This window comes from Engystomops pustulosus, chromosome 1, assembly GCF_040894005.1.
Source record: "Engystomops pustulosus chromosome 1, aEngPut4.maternal, whole genome shotgun sequence".
Lineage (NCBI taxonomy): Eukaryota > Metazoa > Chordata > Amphibia > Anura > Leptodactylidae > Engystomops > Engystomops pustulosus.
In genome coordinates, this window is record NC_092411.1 from 271,231,918 (window position 1) to 271,249,295 (window position 17,378).

General features: G+C 41.2%; 1 protein-coding gene across 8 annotated transcripts in view; it reads right to left on the reverse strand.

The window, feature by feature from the left end:
* The window catches only part of ADD1 (adducin 1), a 51,029-nt gene that overhangs the window by 14,375 nt on the left and 19,276 nt on the right, over positions 1–17,378 (reverse strand). For 4 of the 8 annotated variants that reach the window (XM_072126177.1, XM_072126179.1, XM_072126180.1 and 1 more), the window contains exons 2-12: positions 15,406–15,619; positions 13,693–13,855; positions 12,518–12,669; positions 10,464–10,544; positions 10,151–10,300; positions 8,598–8,741; positions 8,422–8,520; positions 8,111–8,281; positions 7,020–7,364; positions 1,755–1,856; positions 504–593 (exon numbers count right to left, since the gene is read on the reverse strand). In XM_072126177.1, the coding sequence (XP_071982278.1) occupies positions 504–593; positions 1,755–1,856; positions 7,020–7,364; positions 8,111–8,281; positions 8,422–8,520; positions 8,598–8,741; positions 10,151–10,300; positions 10,464–10,544; positions 12,518–12,669; positions 13,693–13,855; positions 15,406–15,600 (1,692 nt within the window). In that variant the 5' untranslated portion in view covers positions 15,601–15,619. Of the gene's footprint in view, positions 1–409; positions 428–503; positions 594–1,754; positions 1,857–7,019; positions 7,365–8,110; positions 8,282–8,421; positions 8,521–8,597; positions 8,742–10,150; positions 10,301–10,463; positions 10,545–12,517; positions 12,670–13,692; positions 13,856–15,405; positions 15,620–17,378 lie in introns of all 8 variants that reach the window. The other 4 variants (XM_072126178.1, XM_072126182.1, XM_072126184.1 and 1 more) reach the window with 2 other exon arrangements.

The following is a 17,378-nucleotide window of genomic DNA, read 5'->3' on the forward strand; positions in this document are numbered from 1 at the left end:
AACCTCTTCAGCACTACTCAGGACCCTGCACATTTCCTCTCATGTTTACCAACCAGACTAGTCCAAAAAGGAAAGCTGGGCGACATGGTGCCTACAGAATATGGCAGAAGAGGTCCAAGCCGTCAAGCTTCACCAGTACAATCTTCAGGTAAAATTTCCTGAATTATATATTCTTAAAGCATGTCCTTCAATGGTGAAAATTAGGAAAACCATGTCTGATTTGTGGACAGAGGTATATACTATTAGCCGCCGTAGGGGAGGTCATTAATAAGCTGTATCATGCATGGCATTCAGCGATGGCGCCAGAAGCTTCTGTCACGGCCATGCTTGTACCACACCAAAGCCACTTGTATCTATCGTTATACGCTGCGCAGGTTTGCCAAGTAAAGCAGCCGCCTCGAGCACTTACCTTGTACACTGAGTGTCTCTGTCAATTAAAGAATACAGTTAGAGGGGTGGAAGAAAAGCCTTACATTGCGAATACTAAAAGGTTGGGAACTGACCTGCGCTATACTTCTGTCCACTACGCCCCCGCACAGGACCTGAGACTGAGGTCCAGCTGTTTTAATGTCTTGCAAGTTCTGTTCTCTTATCTAAAAAAAAAAAAAAAAAAAAGGAAACAAAATGAGTTAAAAATCAATATATTGTTTTGCAGAATAAAGATCAATAAACTGGATGTAACCTAAAAACCTACTGAAAGCAGAATGCGCAGAAAACAGGCCAATTTTACTACCTGTCATAGGAAACCACAGGAAATGTGCAGTTTTTAACTAATGTCATAACTTTTTGATGTAGTTAAGGGGATTTAAAGGGTGACTACATAATGATAACTGTACATTATATCTGTATACCGGATTTAATAGTACACGACCCCATATGGGGGGTGGAGCATGTATGGCCATACGCCCCCATAGACGGCAATAGGTGCACGGAGTGATACGGCGTACCGCTCTGTACGCAGGGAAAAGATAGGAAATGTCCTATCTTTCGCCATGTGCACGGCAGTACCCTGTGCATCCCTATGGAGAGGGGAAGCTTCACTCGTGTAAATGCAGCCTTAGGCACATATTTTCATATGAACCTAAAATCTGAATTTTCCATGTGTCTTCTACGAGACTAAAGAAGATATGATATTTTGGGTGTACTGCCCCGCAGGCTTTGCAAAATAAAGATCATTTTGGGGCCTCAAGTATCATAGCTCAAAGGCAAGTTCAGATATTGTGTCTTTGCGGCAGATAAGAAGCAAATTAGCATATGTTCAGATCTCATTATTGCTCTCCAGTGTAAGGACGTGTCCCTTTAAAAAGTAAAATGAACCTTTAATTAAAGGAACACTTGTCTTTTTGTATTCAATTAAAGCTGAAAGTTGGATTGTGACTGGTTCCTCTAGGCTACAATCCCATTTTTCCCCCCTCTGCCCCAATGTTTGAGCAGTAGAGGATGACTGTAGGGTTCTGTACTAGGATTAGCAGCTTTATTAGAGCGGTGGCTACTTCACATGGATTACAGTGCAGGACCCATGGCCAGCTCAGTGACTGAAGCATGATGACCCTGAATGGCATGCGTTATATCTCCACAATAGGGTCTAATCCTTTACTATGAATGCGCTCCAACAGTGTCCGAAAACCTTTGTCAACAATAGCTGACGTTTGGTTGAATTCAAGGGCTATGCACTAAACGTCAATGGGGCACAATTTAATATTGGGCAATGTCACAGGAAATATAGCCGGACGTCCCGGTTTCAGACACTTTACCTTGTTCCTCATTTCTTGCACTTCTTTGGGGTCTGTGTTCAATGGGACAAACAGGTTAGGGACGGCAGAGGTGGCAGATCTAAGGCCTTCCTCTTTAGTCCACTGCAAGATGAAGAAGATGATGATATGGTTAGGCACTCTATCACATGCATACACGTGTACAGTATATAGTCATGCATTTCACAGGTCAGATAGGAAAATGAACCAATGATTATTATTGCTGCTGCAACTGGAAACCTGCACAGCCGGTCATCTATGAAAACAGGAAATTAGAGAGGAACCATATTTACATTGGGACGCTCTCAACGCTGCGTGTGCGCTCACATTGTGACCTCCGAGGGCTGGGTGGGGGACTTCAAAACCCTAAATTTGGCTGGATATTTTCACATTAACCCTTCTACTACTAAAGAGCTCTAAAACTCATTTCATCAACAGATCAGCTCCAATCCATAAAACTAATGGGGTTATGTCACCAGATGTTACCCCATTAAACTCCTCACCGTGTCAGGTGGGGTCTGAAATAATCTCTTTCCAGAATTCAAACCCATTTACCTGTGTTTTTTTTTTTTTTTTTTTTAAATCTCCATTGCTCATTTTCACTTTTAATTTTTTGGGAGAAGAGTCATATTTTACCTGAGATGAGTCAAGTTTACAGGCTGCAGGAGGAGAATCACTTCAGTTGCCCAACACCTATAAACATGTTGTCTTGTAAAAGGTAAGAATCTTATCTTACAGATCACATCAGGCTCGTTGTTCTGTGACCTACAGAACCGGACATACAGGCATTTAAAAGGACACAGAAATTGGATTGCTGTTTGCATTTACAAACTCCCTGTATCACCGGTTCTGTAGTTCAACGAATCAGTAGTCTGATGCAATCTACAAGATGAGATTCTTATCTTTACCATGACACCAAAAGTTTATAGGTGCTATAGAACTGAAGATAGGGGAGTCTAATGACATTCCCCCAGCAGCCTCTAAAATTGACTAACAATATCTCTCTTTTTGGCTCATTTTCACATGACTATAGAGGAGTTTTTTTTTGTTATAGGTTAACGGGTGAGATTTCACATAACAGAGGGAATTCTAGGAAGGAGATCTGATAACCGCCACAAGGGGACAAGTAGTTTAATGGGGTAAAATCTGGCAACATGTTCCTGGTCAAGTGCCTTATTGAAATCCTATTTTGAGGTCATAAAATTTTACAGAAACAGAGGATTAGACAATTTATTCTTTGTAAACGAACATTTTTTTTTTACACGGAATTTGATTGAAGGTTCATAGAACTACAACATATCATTGATTCAATTCCCTTACAAAACCATCAAAGCGAATGTGGGAAGCGTAAAAAAAAAATAAAAAAGGCTGCCGAACACAATACAAGTCACTCACCGGATCCAGTCCCTTTGCACCGGTGTCCAGAGAGATGCCTGCTTCCGGTATCTCACAGGAACACTTGGTGCAAAAGGGGAATTATACCATGATTGTGTTTAGCCAGTGGGCATCACCAAAGTTGGCATAGAAAACAAAAGATAGAAAGAAAAAAAAAAACAAAGCTACAAAACAGCAAAAGAGAAGGGAAAGGAGGGACTTTATTTCCCCACAGGAAAACAGCCAAGACCAGAGAAAGTAAAAGTCAGAAGAGCTTGGTTTATAATCGTTGCTTTACAGCTTCAAAACAAAAGAAATGGGAGCAAATGGAAGGAACGAGAGGTCAGGGAAGGTGGGTCCAAAAAACAAAAACGGTCCATGAAGGGGAAGGGAATACAGACATTATCTATAGTCTAACCAGGGAATACAAATAATTTCATCTATTCGTAAAGGACTAGAATGACAGCTTAATAGACAAATACTCAAGTATATGAGCAGGGCCCTCATTCATATGACCAGGTTATTACTCTGTACGGTCATATTTTATTGGTATATGTCCCCCATGATATGTACATGATATGTATGATAGCATTTCAGAATATGATGGCATTATATAAAGATTTAGATCTGTAAAATGATCAGTATCCAGGCCTGGGCTACAGCTTTGTATTGCAGGGTGATGTATAGTTCAATAAGAATCAGATTAGTCACTTTTCAATGTTATTATCTACTCATTTTGTGCATAGTCCAGTGCACGGTGCTGTTTAGTGTTTCTGTATGCACTGGTTATCAATCCCAGATTAGACCGGGCTGGGCTTCTAAGCCAGAAACTGAGGAACAAGTCAACTTATTCTGCTCCATAAGAGGGAGGTGGAACGTAACCATGGTTGGTCTGCGATAGACTGACCTCGCACTGGATGGATTTTGTGGATTGACCACAGTGCAGAGGACAGGACTCCTTGCATCATATAGAACTATGAAGCATGGAGTCCCAATTTTCCTGCCCGTATAGTCCTTGGTACGTGAATGGACCACATGTGTCAATGAACTGCAAACAGTTGACCCATTTTTTAAGCCCAGGATTGCAGTACCAAGCATTGTGATCCAACAACGTACTGCAAGCACACTCAATTGCAAACGTTGAGGATTCCGACCTATTATAAGAATAAGTGTTACAACTGTAAAACTTTGTTGAGGGTCTTCAAAGTTGCTATATGCCATGGGGTGGGGGGTCATATTTTTAATATTAATTTCAACCAGAAATAATGTATACCTAAGGTGGCGCTAATCTGTGCAACTTTATAACCATGTGCTGAAACTGAAAAAATAAAAACTAAATAAAAAACTATATAGAAAAAAATAATAATAAATTAATAAATGATAGACAAAAAGGGGGGGGGGGAATAATAATAATAAAACGCCATAACTTCATTTCCAAAAAAGAAAATGATGAATAATGGAGGGGGGGGGCGGTGGTGGTTAATACTCACTTTCATTTCTTCATAAACCATTACGGCGCCTTAATTTTGTTAAGTTTTTTTTCTTATAAAAATGGTAAACACATAAAATGAACCAATAAAAAGATATGGTACATTTCGGGTCACTGGGCTCCTGCTGAACACAGCGGCTCCACACATGTAAATATGATCAACTAGACTGGAAAATGTGCATTCAAGGATTTTGGTTCATAGATATATCTTTATATCCCCTCTCTGATCCTCGGCACTTACTCCTCACCGTCATGCATCTCCTCCTTGTCCTATTGCAATAGGATAGGATAATAAAGTGCTACAAAGCAATGCTTTGCTGCAAAAAGTTGCTTTAGTGTTTTTATATTATTATTATTATTGACAGAATGGTTCAGTTGTTGCTTCTTATTTGCACAAGTTTGTAGACCAACATCCTGCAGTGCGAGTGCAATAAAGGGTGTGAATATACAAGCAGCAAACTATAAAAGGCATCAACCAGGGATCAGTCCTAGGCTGACACTTTTCTAGATGATTCAGTGATCCTTGAATGGACATCCCCTTTAATAACATTCGAGAAAATGCAACTTAGGGGACACATTTCTGACACAGGTAGCTTTTTTAAAAGACAGGACATTTGACAGAAGCTTGGCAAGACTGATAACATCACTATGTGACATATGGAACAGTAAGGGGCATTTTTTAAAAATAATATTCTGATCAAAAAGAACATAAGGAGCGGAGAAAGAGAAGCCATCGGAAGTCCTCCCATATAGAGCGCATCTACACAATGACCAGTGCAAGGTAGGGAATTGGAGAATACAACGTATACTGAACTTCCAACCATCCCCATATAGATCTCATCAACTCTCACTAACCACTAAACTATATCAAAAACATTTCAGAACCTACCACTACAGCACAAAACACCCACACAAGTCACCAAATCTCTCGCACAGCAAAATAAAGGAGCAGGACGGACTTCTTGGAAGGGCAGACCGGAGATCACCGATGCTTTGGTAACACTGACTTGACCAGAATTTATTTGCACCAGCCTAAGCCCGATACACACAATGGGGCCCCATTTACTATTATTATATTTTTAAAAAATCTACTAAAATATAAACTCTATATAAATTTGGCATCCTCATGATCGTACTAACCCAAAGTAAAAAAAATAAAAAAAAAATAAGGAGAGGTCATTTGGGGCACACCGTGAAAGCCATAAAAACTTTTGCCCAACTCTACACTATTAAAAAATAATGAATTCTCTATTCTCTGCCCACACACACCGATGCACCCGTGTCACCGCCTGATGACATCATAGTGTGTGCACGGGCAGAGCTCATGGCCCCGTCTCTACCTGTGCTGTTACACGGGAAGGTGAGAGAGAAGAGGAGCCGAGAGAAGCACCGGAAGTAATTGTGGAATTTATTTTTGTTATATAGGGAGGAGCTGCTTCTGGGAGTTTCTTTAGTGGGGGAAGCCGTGACCAATGCATTTCCCACCCTAGACTTATACTCGAGTCAATGTTTATGGTGGTAAAATTAGGTGCTTCGGCCTATAGGCAAGTACATACATGAAAACATTACACAAGATGGCCAACAATCACCTACTTAACAGCACCCTACCAGAGACATTAAAACAATTACGGAGGATGCATACATAATACCCCCCTGGCCTCCACATCTTGGTGCAAGCTGGTTGTTAAAGCAAGTCTACAGCATCATCTGCAGAAATGAGATATTGTACCACAAAACTAATTCTAACAAATCTGGAGTCTCACCCTTACAATTAAATTGAAAAACAATCCACTGCTAATAAAGAAATAGAAAAATAACCTAGCTATTCTATCCTTTCTGCTGTAAGGTATTCGTTAGGGTTGCTATGCAATGTATCCCTAATATACAGTCACCTAGTTATCGGCTCAAGGTGAACCTAAGCACTAGATGAGGGTAAGTGCACTTAGTTATGCCGCACTCAACTTCTACTGTCAGTTGTCACTTACGGCCATCTACTGACATGCAACGTTTCATGCACAAGGAGGCTGGCGTGAGGGACCTGAGAGCTTTGGGAAAACACAGACTGCAGGAAGGGAGAAGGGACAGTAAGGAACATATTAGACCACTATTAACACAGGTGAGCAAAGTAAACTGCTTAAGAGGTTAATCGATTATAAAAGAAGTAGAAAGCTGTTAATGTTATTTTTAGATTGTTATAGGTTCTGGAAATAGAGGAGAGAAGGCGTTTCACAGTCTTAAGCAGTTTCAAGCAGACTACAATACAAATTATTCTACAGACTACAAGGAACTAAAGGTTAGCGAAAAGCCCAGCCAAGGAATCCCAACTAATGTATTCCCAAAGCTTTCAGGTGCCAGTCACCTCAGGTTGCTCTATATCAACTATGAACAGTAAGGTAGGCACAGACCAAGCAGTTGGTTATACAGCTTGGCACGCAGACACCGGACGAGAGAGACTGCAGCAAGGGTTTCACGTGATCGTGTGTAATGTTCGTCCACACCTTAGTCTTCGACTTGGGGCTGCCTCCATTCTGCCCTTCATCTGGGGCTTCATCTGCTCTACCAGAGTTCAGCCACTTTGTCTTCTCGCGTTGCTGTTTCTGAAAACTGTGTCTGAGAGGAGAACATGTTCCTGAGTCACCATCACTGCCAAAGGAATAGCCAGTGACGCTGGCTGGGATCTCAACGTCACTGTACTTTTTGGCCTTTTCTCGCAGGGCAGGACATCTGTAGGGGTAGCCAGTTCTGTATCCCTACGGAAGAAAATGGAAAACGTGATGAGTACATATCATATTTTTCAGACTATAATCTAAATAATCTTGCTAAAAGTGCCTATGTATTGTAGTCCGAAGGTCAGGAGGATCCACTGTCCTGGAGATTGGGTGAAGCGCTGACAGAGCGCTTCACACAATAGGAGAGGCAACTGCCGCTACACTTCTGTCCCTCTCCCTCCTCTTCAGCACATGGGTAATACCTGCAGGACCTCGGAGTGATGTCAGAAGCATGTGACTGATCACATGCTTCTTGCATCAATGCAAGGTCCTTAAATCCTTACATGTGTGTGGATGAAAGGACGCAGCAGAGCTATGTGTGCTGTACTTTTATGTGACCAACAGGGATTTATTTTTATTGATGCCAACTACATATTACCCTTTTTTGAATTACTTTAATTTGTGGTGTGTATTAAAGTCAGGGAAAAAAAAAAAAAATACACAAGAGTAATATGAAAAAATGATTTGCTACGTTAAGTCTGCAAAATCTGCAGACCCCAAACTGATCCAAGGGACTTCACAGGACCTGGTGTGTGTTATAGTAATACTTTTAGCACTCCCCAAGCCCTAATCAAATAGGGGGGCACATTTGGGGGGGGGGGGGGAGCAGCGCAAATAGGAATTAGAGGATTATATATTTGTACTCAGAAGCAAATATCAAAAAAATCACAGCATAAAATGAACAGTCACTTAGTAGGACACAAGGATCTTGTAAACAATTTGCTTACCAAGTTATCCAGCATTCTCATGAGGGCTTCGAATTCCTGCTCCCCAACAAGCCACTTTGGATGTGTAGCCGTATCTCCAGAAGGTGACTCAGGTGAACGAGACTTTTTGTATTTCCCAGGATCTAACAGTACCAAGTTGTCCGGTCCCCCTGCACTTGCTAGGGTGCGTACCTAGGGTAAAATTTTGAATGGGATATAAAATACACAACAACATCTACAAATCAGTTTGAAAACAAGTGCAGCAGAAAAAGATCTATAGACCATCTGACATGTTTATTACAAATGCAAAGCAAAACTTAGTCACTAGTTACCTGAATCTCACAGGCAGAGACAAGGTTGTGGATATAATAAAAAGCCTCTTCAACAGTTTCTCCCATAGTAACGAGCCCATGATTTCGAAGAATAAGAACCTTAAAAAAACAAAACAAGATAAGAATAATTGCAGTCATATGCTATAGTCATTCACAAAGATAAAACTAATACTTACTTTACTTTTTGGACCCAAGTTTTTCTGTATTAATATTTTCTCCTCCTCATCGACCAGTATGCCATGGTAGTCATGGTACGCCACCTCTCCTAGACACAGGGATTCTGGAGACAGAGGCAGTAAGCCACATTTCATAGCAGATACCTTGTACAGGAAAAAAAAAATCTGTATTATTTGACCTGGAAACAATGTACACAATTTTAATATTGTATTTCTTGGCACAGAACAAGATGTGAGGACTTGGATAAGACAGCACTGAATGGAGGCCGCACAGCTCCACAATACTAAGCTGGAGAGGCCTTTCTTATGTTGGCACATGTACAGCGAAATTTCATCCAAGAAGTAATAACGTTCCTCCAGGCAAAATACCACCAGACATACTGAATCTAACGGAGCGTGCCATGACCTTTTCGGTCACATTTAAGCAGAATGAAATATCAGGAGCATAAAAGGGCCTATAGATGTGTATGGAAGCCACATTCCCTTTAAGTTAAAAAAAAAAAAAATCTTAAAAAGGAAATCTGCCATCAAAATCCATTATGATAAACCAGGGACATTACTCATAGATGCAGGCACCATGACTGTGGTAATCTTCTTATATTTGTTATCCATGGCGGGCTTCCTTCTAAAACAAACTTTTCAAATTATGCTAATATGCCTTGGGTGGAGGGGATAATGTGTGCTGTAGCATCACAGGCTGTTAAACTGTGCAGGAGCAATTTCCTCCCCAACACTGTGTACTGAAACTCACAGCTGCAAGATTACATCAAGCATTGGTAGGAGGGAAGTGATGAGGGAGCAGAGGGAAGGGAGACAGTGTAACAGCCAGTTAAGCCAGACCACAGAAAGTCTCTGGTAACTCTCCCAAGAGTCCATCTGGGTCATTAGTATAATTCTTCCTATATTTGACCTCCATGGACTGCTTCCTGCTGAAATCAACTTTTAAAATTATGCTAATGAGCTTAAATGAATCTGGGGGGGGGGTGTTACCTGTGCTACAGCTTCATATGTTTAACAGCTTGTGAAGCTACAGCCCTGAGGAGCTCTTGTACAAAGTACAGTAAAAGTAAAAGTACAGAGGCCATGGATAACACATATAAGATTACCACATCTACGGTGCCTGGACCTACGAGTAAGTGTCTTTGGATCTCCTTTAAGTTTCTTGATGAGTTTAAAATTAAGATTTTTTGCCAAAGGCTCTTATTTAGTCTCAGCAAGATAAAAAGGTGTATTCCCAAATTGAAGGAGAGTGTACAGGAAACCCCTGGTGCAGGTTTGAACGGGGCTGGGAACTGCAGACGGGCCAATTTATTTGGACTATTGCCTTATCTAAATAGGATGATTAGTACGGTTGGCACTTTTCAGGAGCAGTGGGAGAGGCAAGATCACTGCAGATGACAAAGTGCCATCAGTTTGTAAGGTGGAAACAATCCTTTGATCCTGTTCAGTGCATAAAAGAAGAATTTATATACTTTATCTTTGTTTCACATCAAAAAGAAAATGTGGTCTTTCATTGCTCTTTGTGCATGAAACTCATGTGGCTCCATACTCACTGCAGCCCCAGCAGGGGTATGGATATGGACGATGCATTTCACATCAGGTCGGGCTGCATATATAGCAGAGTGCAATGTGAAGCCGGCTTTATTCACTCCTAGGTTCGTACTGCCGCGGTCCACGATTTCGCCTTGGAGATTGATTTTAACCTAAAAATAAAATAAATAAAATTGGTAAAATTTAAGGACAAAAATGATTTTCTTTCTGAAAACAAAATCAAGTATTGAGGCTCTAGCTATGCACCACAAGGCTTGAAAAAAATAGTTGAAAGGCTCCTAACAAAATGAATAGAGTTTAAAAGAGAAAACTTACCAAGCTAGAGGCAGTGACTTCACTGTAAAGAAGCCCGAAGGGAACAATCAAGAAGTGTTCTTGTTCTGAACTCACCCTGACCTGCATCAGAAATAGAAAAATCGGTCATGTAATTCATTACCAGCAAGAATTTAAGACCATTTTACCATTAATTTGCCTTATGTAATTTAAATACAAAAATAATTTTAGAAGCTTCTTTTAAACGACCAATTTGACAAGTCACATGGGGGAGGCAATGCTCTCACGATTCCCCGAACAGAGAAGTACTACTGCATTTCCTCTGTAAATTTATAAGTGGACTGCACTGTAACCTATCTGTAGAATTCAACAGTACAACTCATTACCATATTATTTTTCATGTGGTTTTTATAGCTGCGGCCTGTATTTGGGTGTGAGCTATCGATGTAAAGTCACCAAAGAGCCTCTGTGTACCAACAGAGACCAGCGGTGATGGGAGCTGCTGCCCTGGACTGGCAGAGAGTGAGAAGTATAATGTACTCCTTGTTATTACACCCCCTGGGGCCAGTAGTCAAAGACTTACGATCCAGAACAATCCCTTTAACGACCCATGATAGAATAGTAAGACATGGCGCCATTAAGGGGGTATGAGGAGAACTCAGAGGCTTAGTCCTCTCCACATATGGGGGGTGTTTGCTGTCACCGATCACAGGTGTAGACTACTTAAATGCCACTTGCGAAACAACCATACCATTTAAATACAGGTGGCATTTAAATGGTAGGTTCCGATTTATAGCCATGACAGCCAGTAGTCTCAGAGATTCCTGGGCCCGTCATTTTTCAGGATCTGTAATGCTGATCACCTGTGAAGTAACCATATACACCATGAGCTTTCAGATCCCCCCCCCCCTTTCCTTGGAACACAAATAAAATAAGATATTATTTGTTTATATACTGTTCTCTGGAGTGCACCCTGTAAAGAAAATAACATGAAAATTGCCACGTGTTCGCTAATCATAAAAATGTAAATTAAAAGTGAAGAAAAGGTCGTAAAGTTCCCAAATGAGATCAATAAAAAAAAAAGTTAATGACACCTTGAACAACTCCGTACACTGAAGTATCTATGAAAAAGTGGTGTCAGAATATTATTTTTATTATTATTTTTTTCCATAAAAGGATTTAAATTTTTTTAAAATGTATGCAAACGTGATAAAACCTATATAAATTTGGTATCTCCGGGATACCCGTTATACTTATATACACACACACACACACACACACACACACAGTGATCAATTACATTAGCAGTGCTGCTGTTTAGAGGGGAAAGAGGGATTTCTTACATCATTGAACGATACGATGCTAAGAATCCCTTACCTATAGTGTGATCAGCCCCCAACACAGGAATGCTGCGTGGTTTGTGATATTAAATACAGACAGTGGAAAAATGAAAAAGTTGGGACTTTCGGAAGAGTGGAGAGTGAAAAACGGAAAACACTAAAAGAAAAGGGTCGGGTCATTAAGGGGTTAAGCAAATGGAGAAGTAAGGACTAGCAGAACAGATATGGGCTTGGTATAGGGTCCACTAAGGATTACTGACAAGAAAAAAATATAAAGTTAAAATTAAAAATATCCCAATATTAACAAATACCAGTTATAGAAAAGACAATGGAATGTATGCAAAAGGAAGGACAAGAAGTTAGCGAGATATTAAGAGTCAGGAGGGAGATTTTTCCAGACTCTGTGAGATAGCAGGATGAAAGAACACAATGTTTTCATTCCTTCCGACTTTCTAGATTTGCACTTTGGGAGGACTTTGTTTTACAGCCCTAAAAGCGATTCTGGCAGCTCTCCATGTTGTATAACGTGGACATTTCTAGATCACTATTAATCTATTCCTTTATTGAATGCTGAAACATCTGCACTCATCCAAAGGTGTGGCAAGGTCAAAGGAAAGGAGCAAACTCTCCTGTGAAATTTCCTTGTTTTTTATGTGGAAGAAATTAAGAATATCACTACGAATTCTGCCCTAAAATCCAGTCTGCACAAGGAGTCCTGGGTCAGGCAGTAAGTGCATGTGATGTGCCGATACTTACAGTAATGTGATTGTAGATCAGCTGAGACCATCCAAACAAGTCAGCTAATCGATAAAACGCTGCTAGCTTACATCTAAGCAACTTCTCGCCCTTCTCGTAGGCAATGGAGTCGGATCCTCGGAGATCGTTGACAGGAGTTACCATTCCTAAACCTGGAAATAAATACACAGTGGTCATACGCTGCACAGAGTATAGAAAATACACTACAGGATATAAAATTTTGAGGTCCACATGCATCACATACTGAGACTGCAGAGAGTCTTTCAATTTTTCCTGCTACTGAATGAACTGCATAATTTATACCACCGGCCTCTAATGACCCTCTGTTATGGATTTCATGAAATGACCTTGCTTTTATCCACGTCTGTCAATACTGCAAAATGAAAAACCTGTAATGCAGGAAATGTAACTGAAAAAAAATATGGAAAATAAAAAAATGTGTCTCTAATTGCCACCTGATAAAAGCCTCTTGGATATTTGCAAGGAGCCCGTGGAACCGCCATGGAAAATTCAGTGCGAAAATACCCATTCCATCAATGTATTCACTAAGAGGCTCATAAAATATTTTCCTCTTCTCGGTATAATACAGTACACACAGCAATTGGTGGGCGTCCATGCTATCAATTACTACAGCAGCTCAGCACTGCAGTCCCACACACAAGCTAAAAACTTAACCAACCCTTGTGAATGGACCTCCGGTTCCGGCTGCTCGCTCTGGTCTACTGGTGCTGTCGTGCACAAAGTTCTGACTGTGCATAGTGTATAAAATAGAGTCAATCACTGGCCAATAACAGGGGGTCCATTGTACCTCCAAAGAATATGAACGCACATGTGCCCTGCTGCTCTATTCATCTCCAAGATGGTGACCCATATTACAAAGAGCAGTACTCGGCTCTCAGTCAGTGCCAGAGACACTGAAAGGGGCGGCAGGGGGCATATTTGAACAGACCGACCCCAATTCTCCTGAACTTTGCCCCTCCCCCCCCCCAATACTGGGACCCTCCGTGATGAACAAATTATTGGGTGATAGGGAAAGTAAGGATAGGGGACAACCCCTTTAACTTTTGATCTGAAGGGATCACATAGACGCAATGTGCTTTAAGCTGAAAAACATAACAGAGCAATTCTCTCAAACAGGCGACATTAACATATTGGTTCAGAAAATGCACACTTACTCAAGTTTAATGCCGCCATTCCACCTTGAGGAGCCGATGGGTAAACACTTGGCACAGTTGTGGTCATAAAGTCCGCTATCTGTTGTAACGCCAACAAGCCGGTTGGGTTCTTTCCTTTTTTAAGTTGATCTTGAATCATGGTTTCCAGTTCATCGCAGAAGGCCTGAAGAAATAGATTAAGACCATTTAATAGATTATAATTTCTGCTTTGGTTAAAAAAAAAAACAAAAAAACGTAAGCCATGATGGTGGTGTGAACAGAGCAGGTGAGGAATGCTCATATCACAGCCGCCATGGCCGGTAACAAACAGGAAAAGACTGTATACTGTGACATTCCTGATGTGCATCATACAGGAAAAGTTTCACTACAAGCCTGGTGACCTATAGGAAAAAAAAAAATCTACACCCGAGTTTACAACGCCCCCACCTACAGTTTAAGTCCCAATTTTTTTTAAGCTGGCGTGTAAAAGAGGCAAAAACAAACTTTAAAAACTTCCCTTCGGCATCTGCGTGATACGGCAAGTGAAGTCGGTGTACAGGGGACCTGGGTTCAAGTCCCAGGGTCAACATCTGCAAAAAGTTTTTATGTTCTCTCTGTGTTTGCGTGGGTTTCCTCCGGGTCCTACTCCAAAACATACCAGTAGGTTGATTAGATTGTGAGCCCCATTGGTAAAATCTGTGTGCACTATAATTATTCCTTTATTGATATAGTAAACCACGGCTTCATTAATAATAATTCCTTTATTTATATAGGACACACATATTGAGCAGCGCTGCACGGAGTTTGCCAAACCAGCCCTTGTCCCCATGGGGCTCACAATCTAATCAACCTACCAGTATGATTTTGGAGTGTGGGAGGAAACCAGAGGAAGCCCACGCAAACACGGGACAAGATACAAACTATTTGCAGATGTTGACCGTGGGACTAGAACCAAGGTCCCCAGCTCTGCAAGACTGTAGTGGTAACCACTGAGCCTGTGTGCTGCCCAATCTCTGTAGCTACAGGACACGTAAAGGCTTTACTTGCTGCATCTCAAGAGGATTTTCAGATGCGAGTCCCATGAGGTACAATAGGCATGTATAAAAGTTTTTTTTTTCCTGCACGTGCATCAGTCATACGGGTCGATTTGGGACCCTAAACCTTAGGTCCACAAGGACCTGTGGTTGGTTTAGGCTCCCAAATCGACCTGACAGTTCCTTTTTAACAGTATTTCAACAAGATTTGCAGTCTGCGTTTTCACCAAATATTATAATAGGCACCAAGTTTTCCCGGGTTTTCTAAACAGCAGCCGGAAGGCTCACTTCTCACTTTATAAACCTGTGGTCTGCCCAGATTAGATCTGCATTTAACAAGAGTAATTTAATGTGGAAAAAAAATATATAAAAGTCACACAGCAGCCGGGCCCTGCAGGAGATCAATCACATTAATTAAAATGCCTCAGATTCCAGATTTATTTCCTGTGTCCAGTCTTCATCCCAGTTTCTGAACACAATCTTAATGCCAATTAAATTCACTGCAGGTCTCTGAAATAACAAGAGTTGATGGTTGACGGAGCAGCTTATGGCTTGCTCTCTAGTCTTCTGGACAGTATGGCGATATATTATGGTAATAAAAAAAGAAAACCAATTACCCAAACATAGATTTGGCTTGTACCCCAATCCCGTGAGATCATGCCAGGTTATTGGACCAAGCTTCAGAACATATTCTACTCACCGGACTCTGGAGTATCATGGAGACTCTCTTTTTCTGCTCCATCATGTTGAAGTCCTGGCGTAGATCCGGTGCCATGTTTCGCTCTCTCAAGTATTCCGGGTTGTTCTCATCCACGCGGTCGAAATACTTCTCTTTATGTGGAGCGTTGGTTGGGGGTGGTGAAGTCACCACCCCTGCATTGGAATCACCATTCATAGTACGACCTTATCTTGCTCTGAAGAACGACAGAAAAATAGTAGATTTTTATACATCTGTACAATAGTTTTTAAATAAAGTTTTGTATAAATCATATTATTAGCAAATGAAGAACACATAAAGGGTTCGTCCAACTTTCCCATGACTTAAAATGGACCTAAAGTGGTTGTCTGAAGGTTAAAAAAAAATGGCTGCTTTCTTTCAAAAAGACCATGGGTAGTGCATGGTACTGCAATTAAGCTCCATTCATCTCCATACAGCTTAACTGCAATACCGCCACAAGCCATAGTCAGGTGTGGCGCTGTTTTTTGGAAGAAAGCTGCCATGTTTTTGCAACCGCTTTAACTCGCTCCTCCCTCTCTACCGAACCAATGAACAGAGCCGCAGCAACTCCCCCGTTCCATTCCTAAAGTAAACTTCGTAGGTCGAAATTCAAGACCATGAAAGGCGACCCAGGATTTTGATTTTGAAGCGCAAGCATGTGAGTTTGCTACATACTTCGAAATTCTGTATAACGCTCATGTGATTGTGGAAAAAAAAAAAAGGTCATTGTTTTTCATCACACACATGAATCTTTCAACGCATCATGTGACATTTACAGCGAATCCACAGGTCACTGATCACATCTCAGATCACAATCTCCAACGTCTGACAAACATACGACTACAGGACTTACAATCTTTCTGTCCGACACGTTGGCAACAAGGTGAAAGGGCGCTCGAGTTATAGTTATGCCTCGTGTGAGACTGGCTGCTCTGGTCATATCCGGCGCAACAGGGGTAAAGCTGACCCCCGTTCTCAAGATCCATGGGGGTTCCAACACCCAAGTTTGGTCCTATCCACAGGATAATAATAATAATTCCTTTATTTATATAATGCACACAGATTATGCAGCGCTGCACATAGCTTGCCAAATCAGTCCCTGTCCCCAATGGGGCTCACAAGCCTACCAGTATGTTTTGGAGTGTGGGAGGAAACCGGAGGACCCAGAGGAAATCCATGCAAACACAGAGAGAACATACAAACTCATTGCAGTTTTTGACCTAGGTGGGACTTGAACCTAGGACCCCAGCGCCACAAGGCTGTAGTGCTAACCACTGTACCACCGGGCCTAACTTGCTATGACTGGAGAACCCCTTTTACATGAAGTGCAGTCATATCGGTTGAGTAATCTTAGACCTGATCACTTTTTGCCCCTCTACATGACTGAAGCCAGGGTTTACAGATCATCTCCTCATACATTGTATTACTACATGAAGGGGAAAAAACAAAAAAAAATTGCTCCATGGTAACTTAAGGGGATTATCTATAAGAGGAGAAGATAATTGTACTCAATTACAGCGACATTTTATTAAATATAAACGGGAGCAATTAAAGGTCTCGCTCATGCGGAAAACACTTTACTGGAAGGATCAGGAAAATTGAACGACGGCTACAAAGAAAAGGGCAAAGTAAACGTGAACCCGTCCGGCATCCTCCTGGGATTTCCCCGGTCACTGCAAGTTTTCCACTTGTCCATTAGATAACTGGACAATAGGTGGGGGTCCTGTGCTGTGTATAGGGGATAACTTGTTAGGACTGGAGAAACCCTTTAAAGGGAATATAGCAAATAGTAACCCCAAACTCCAAATCCCTTTAGTCCTACAGTTATAGAGGATTCAATGAATTGTGCTGCATGGAGAATTTTTATCATCAGTGTGCTGTGGATGGGGCTTAACTTGCTTGGTGGGAAACCCCTTTAACATTGTGATTACATCAAGTTGCTTGAACAAACACAC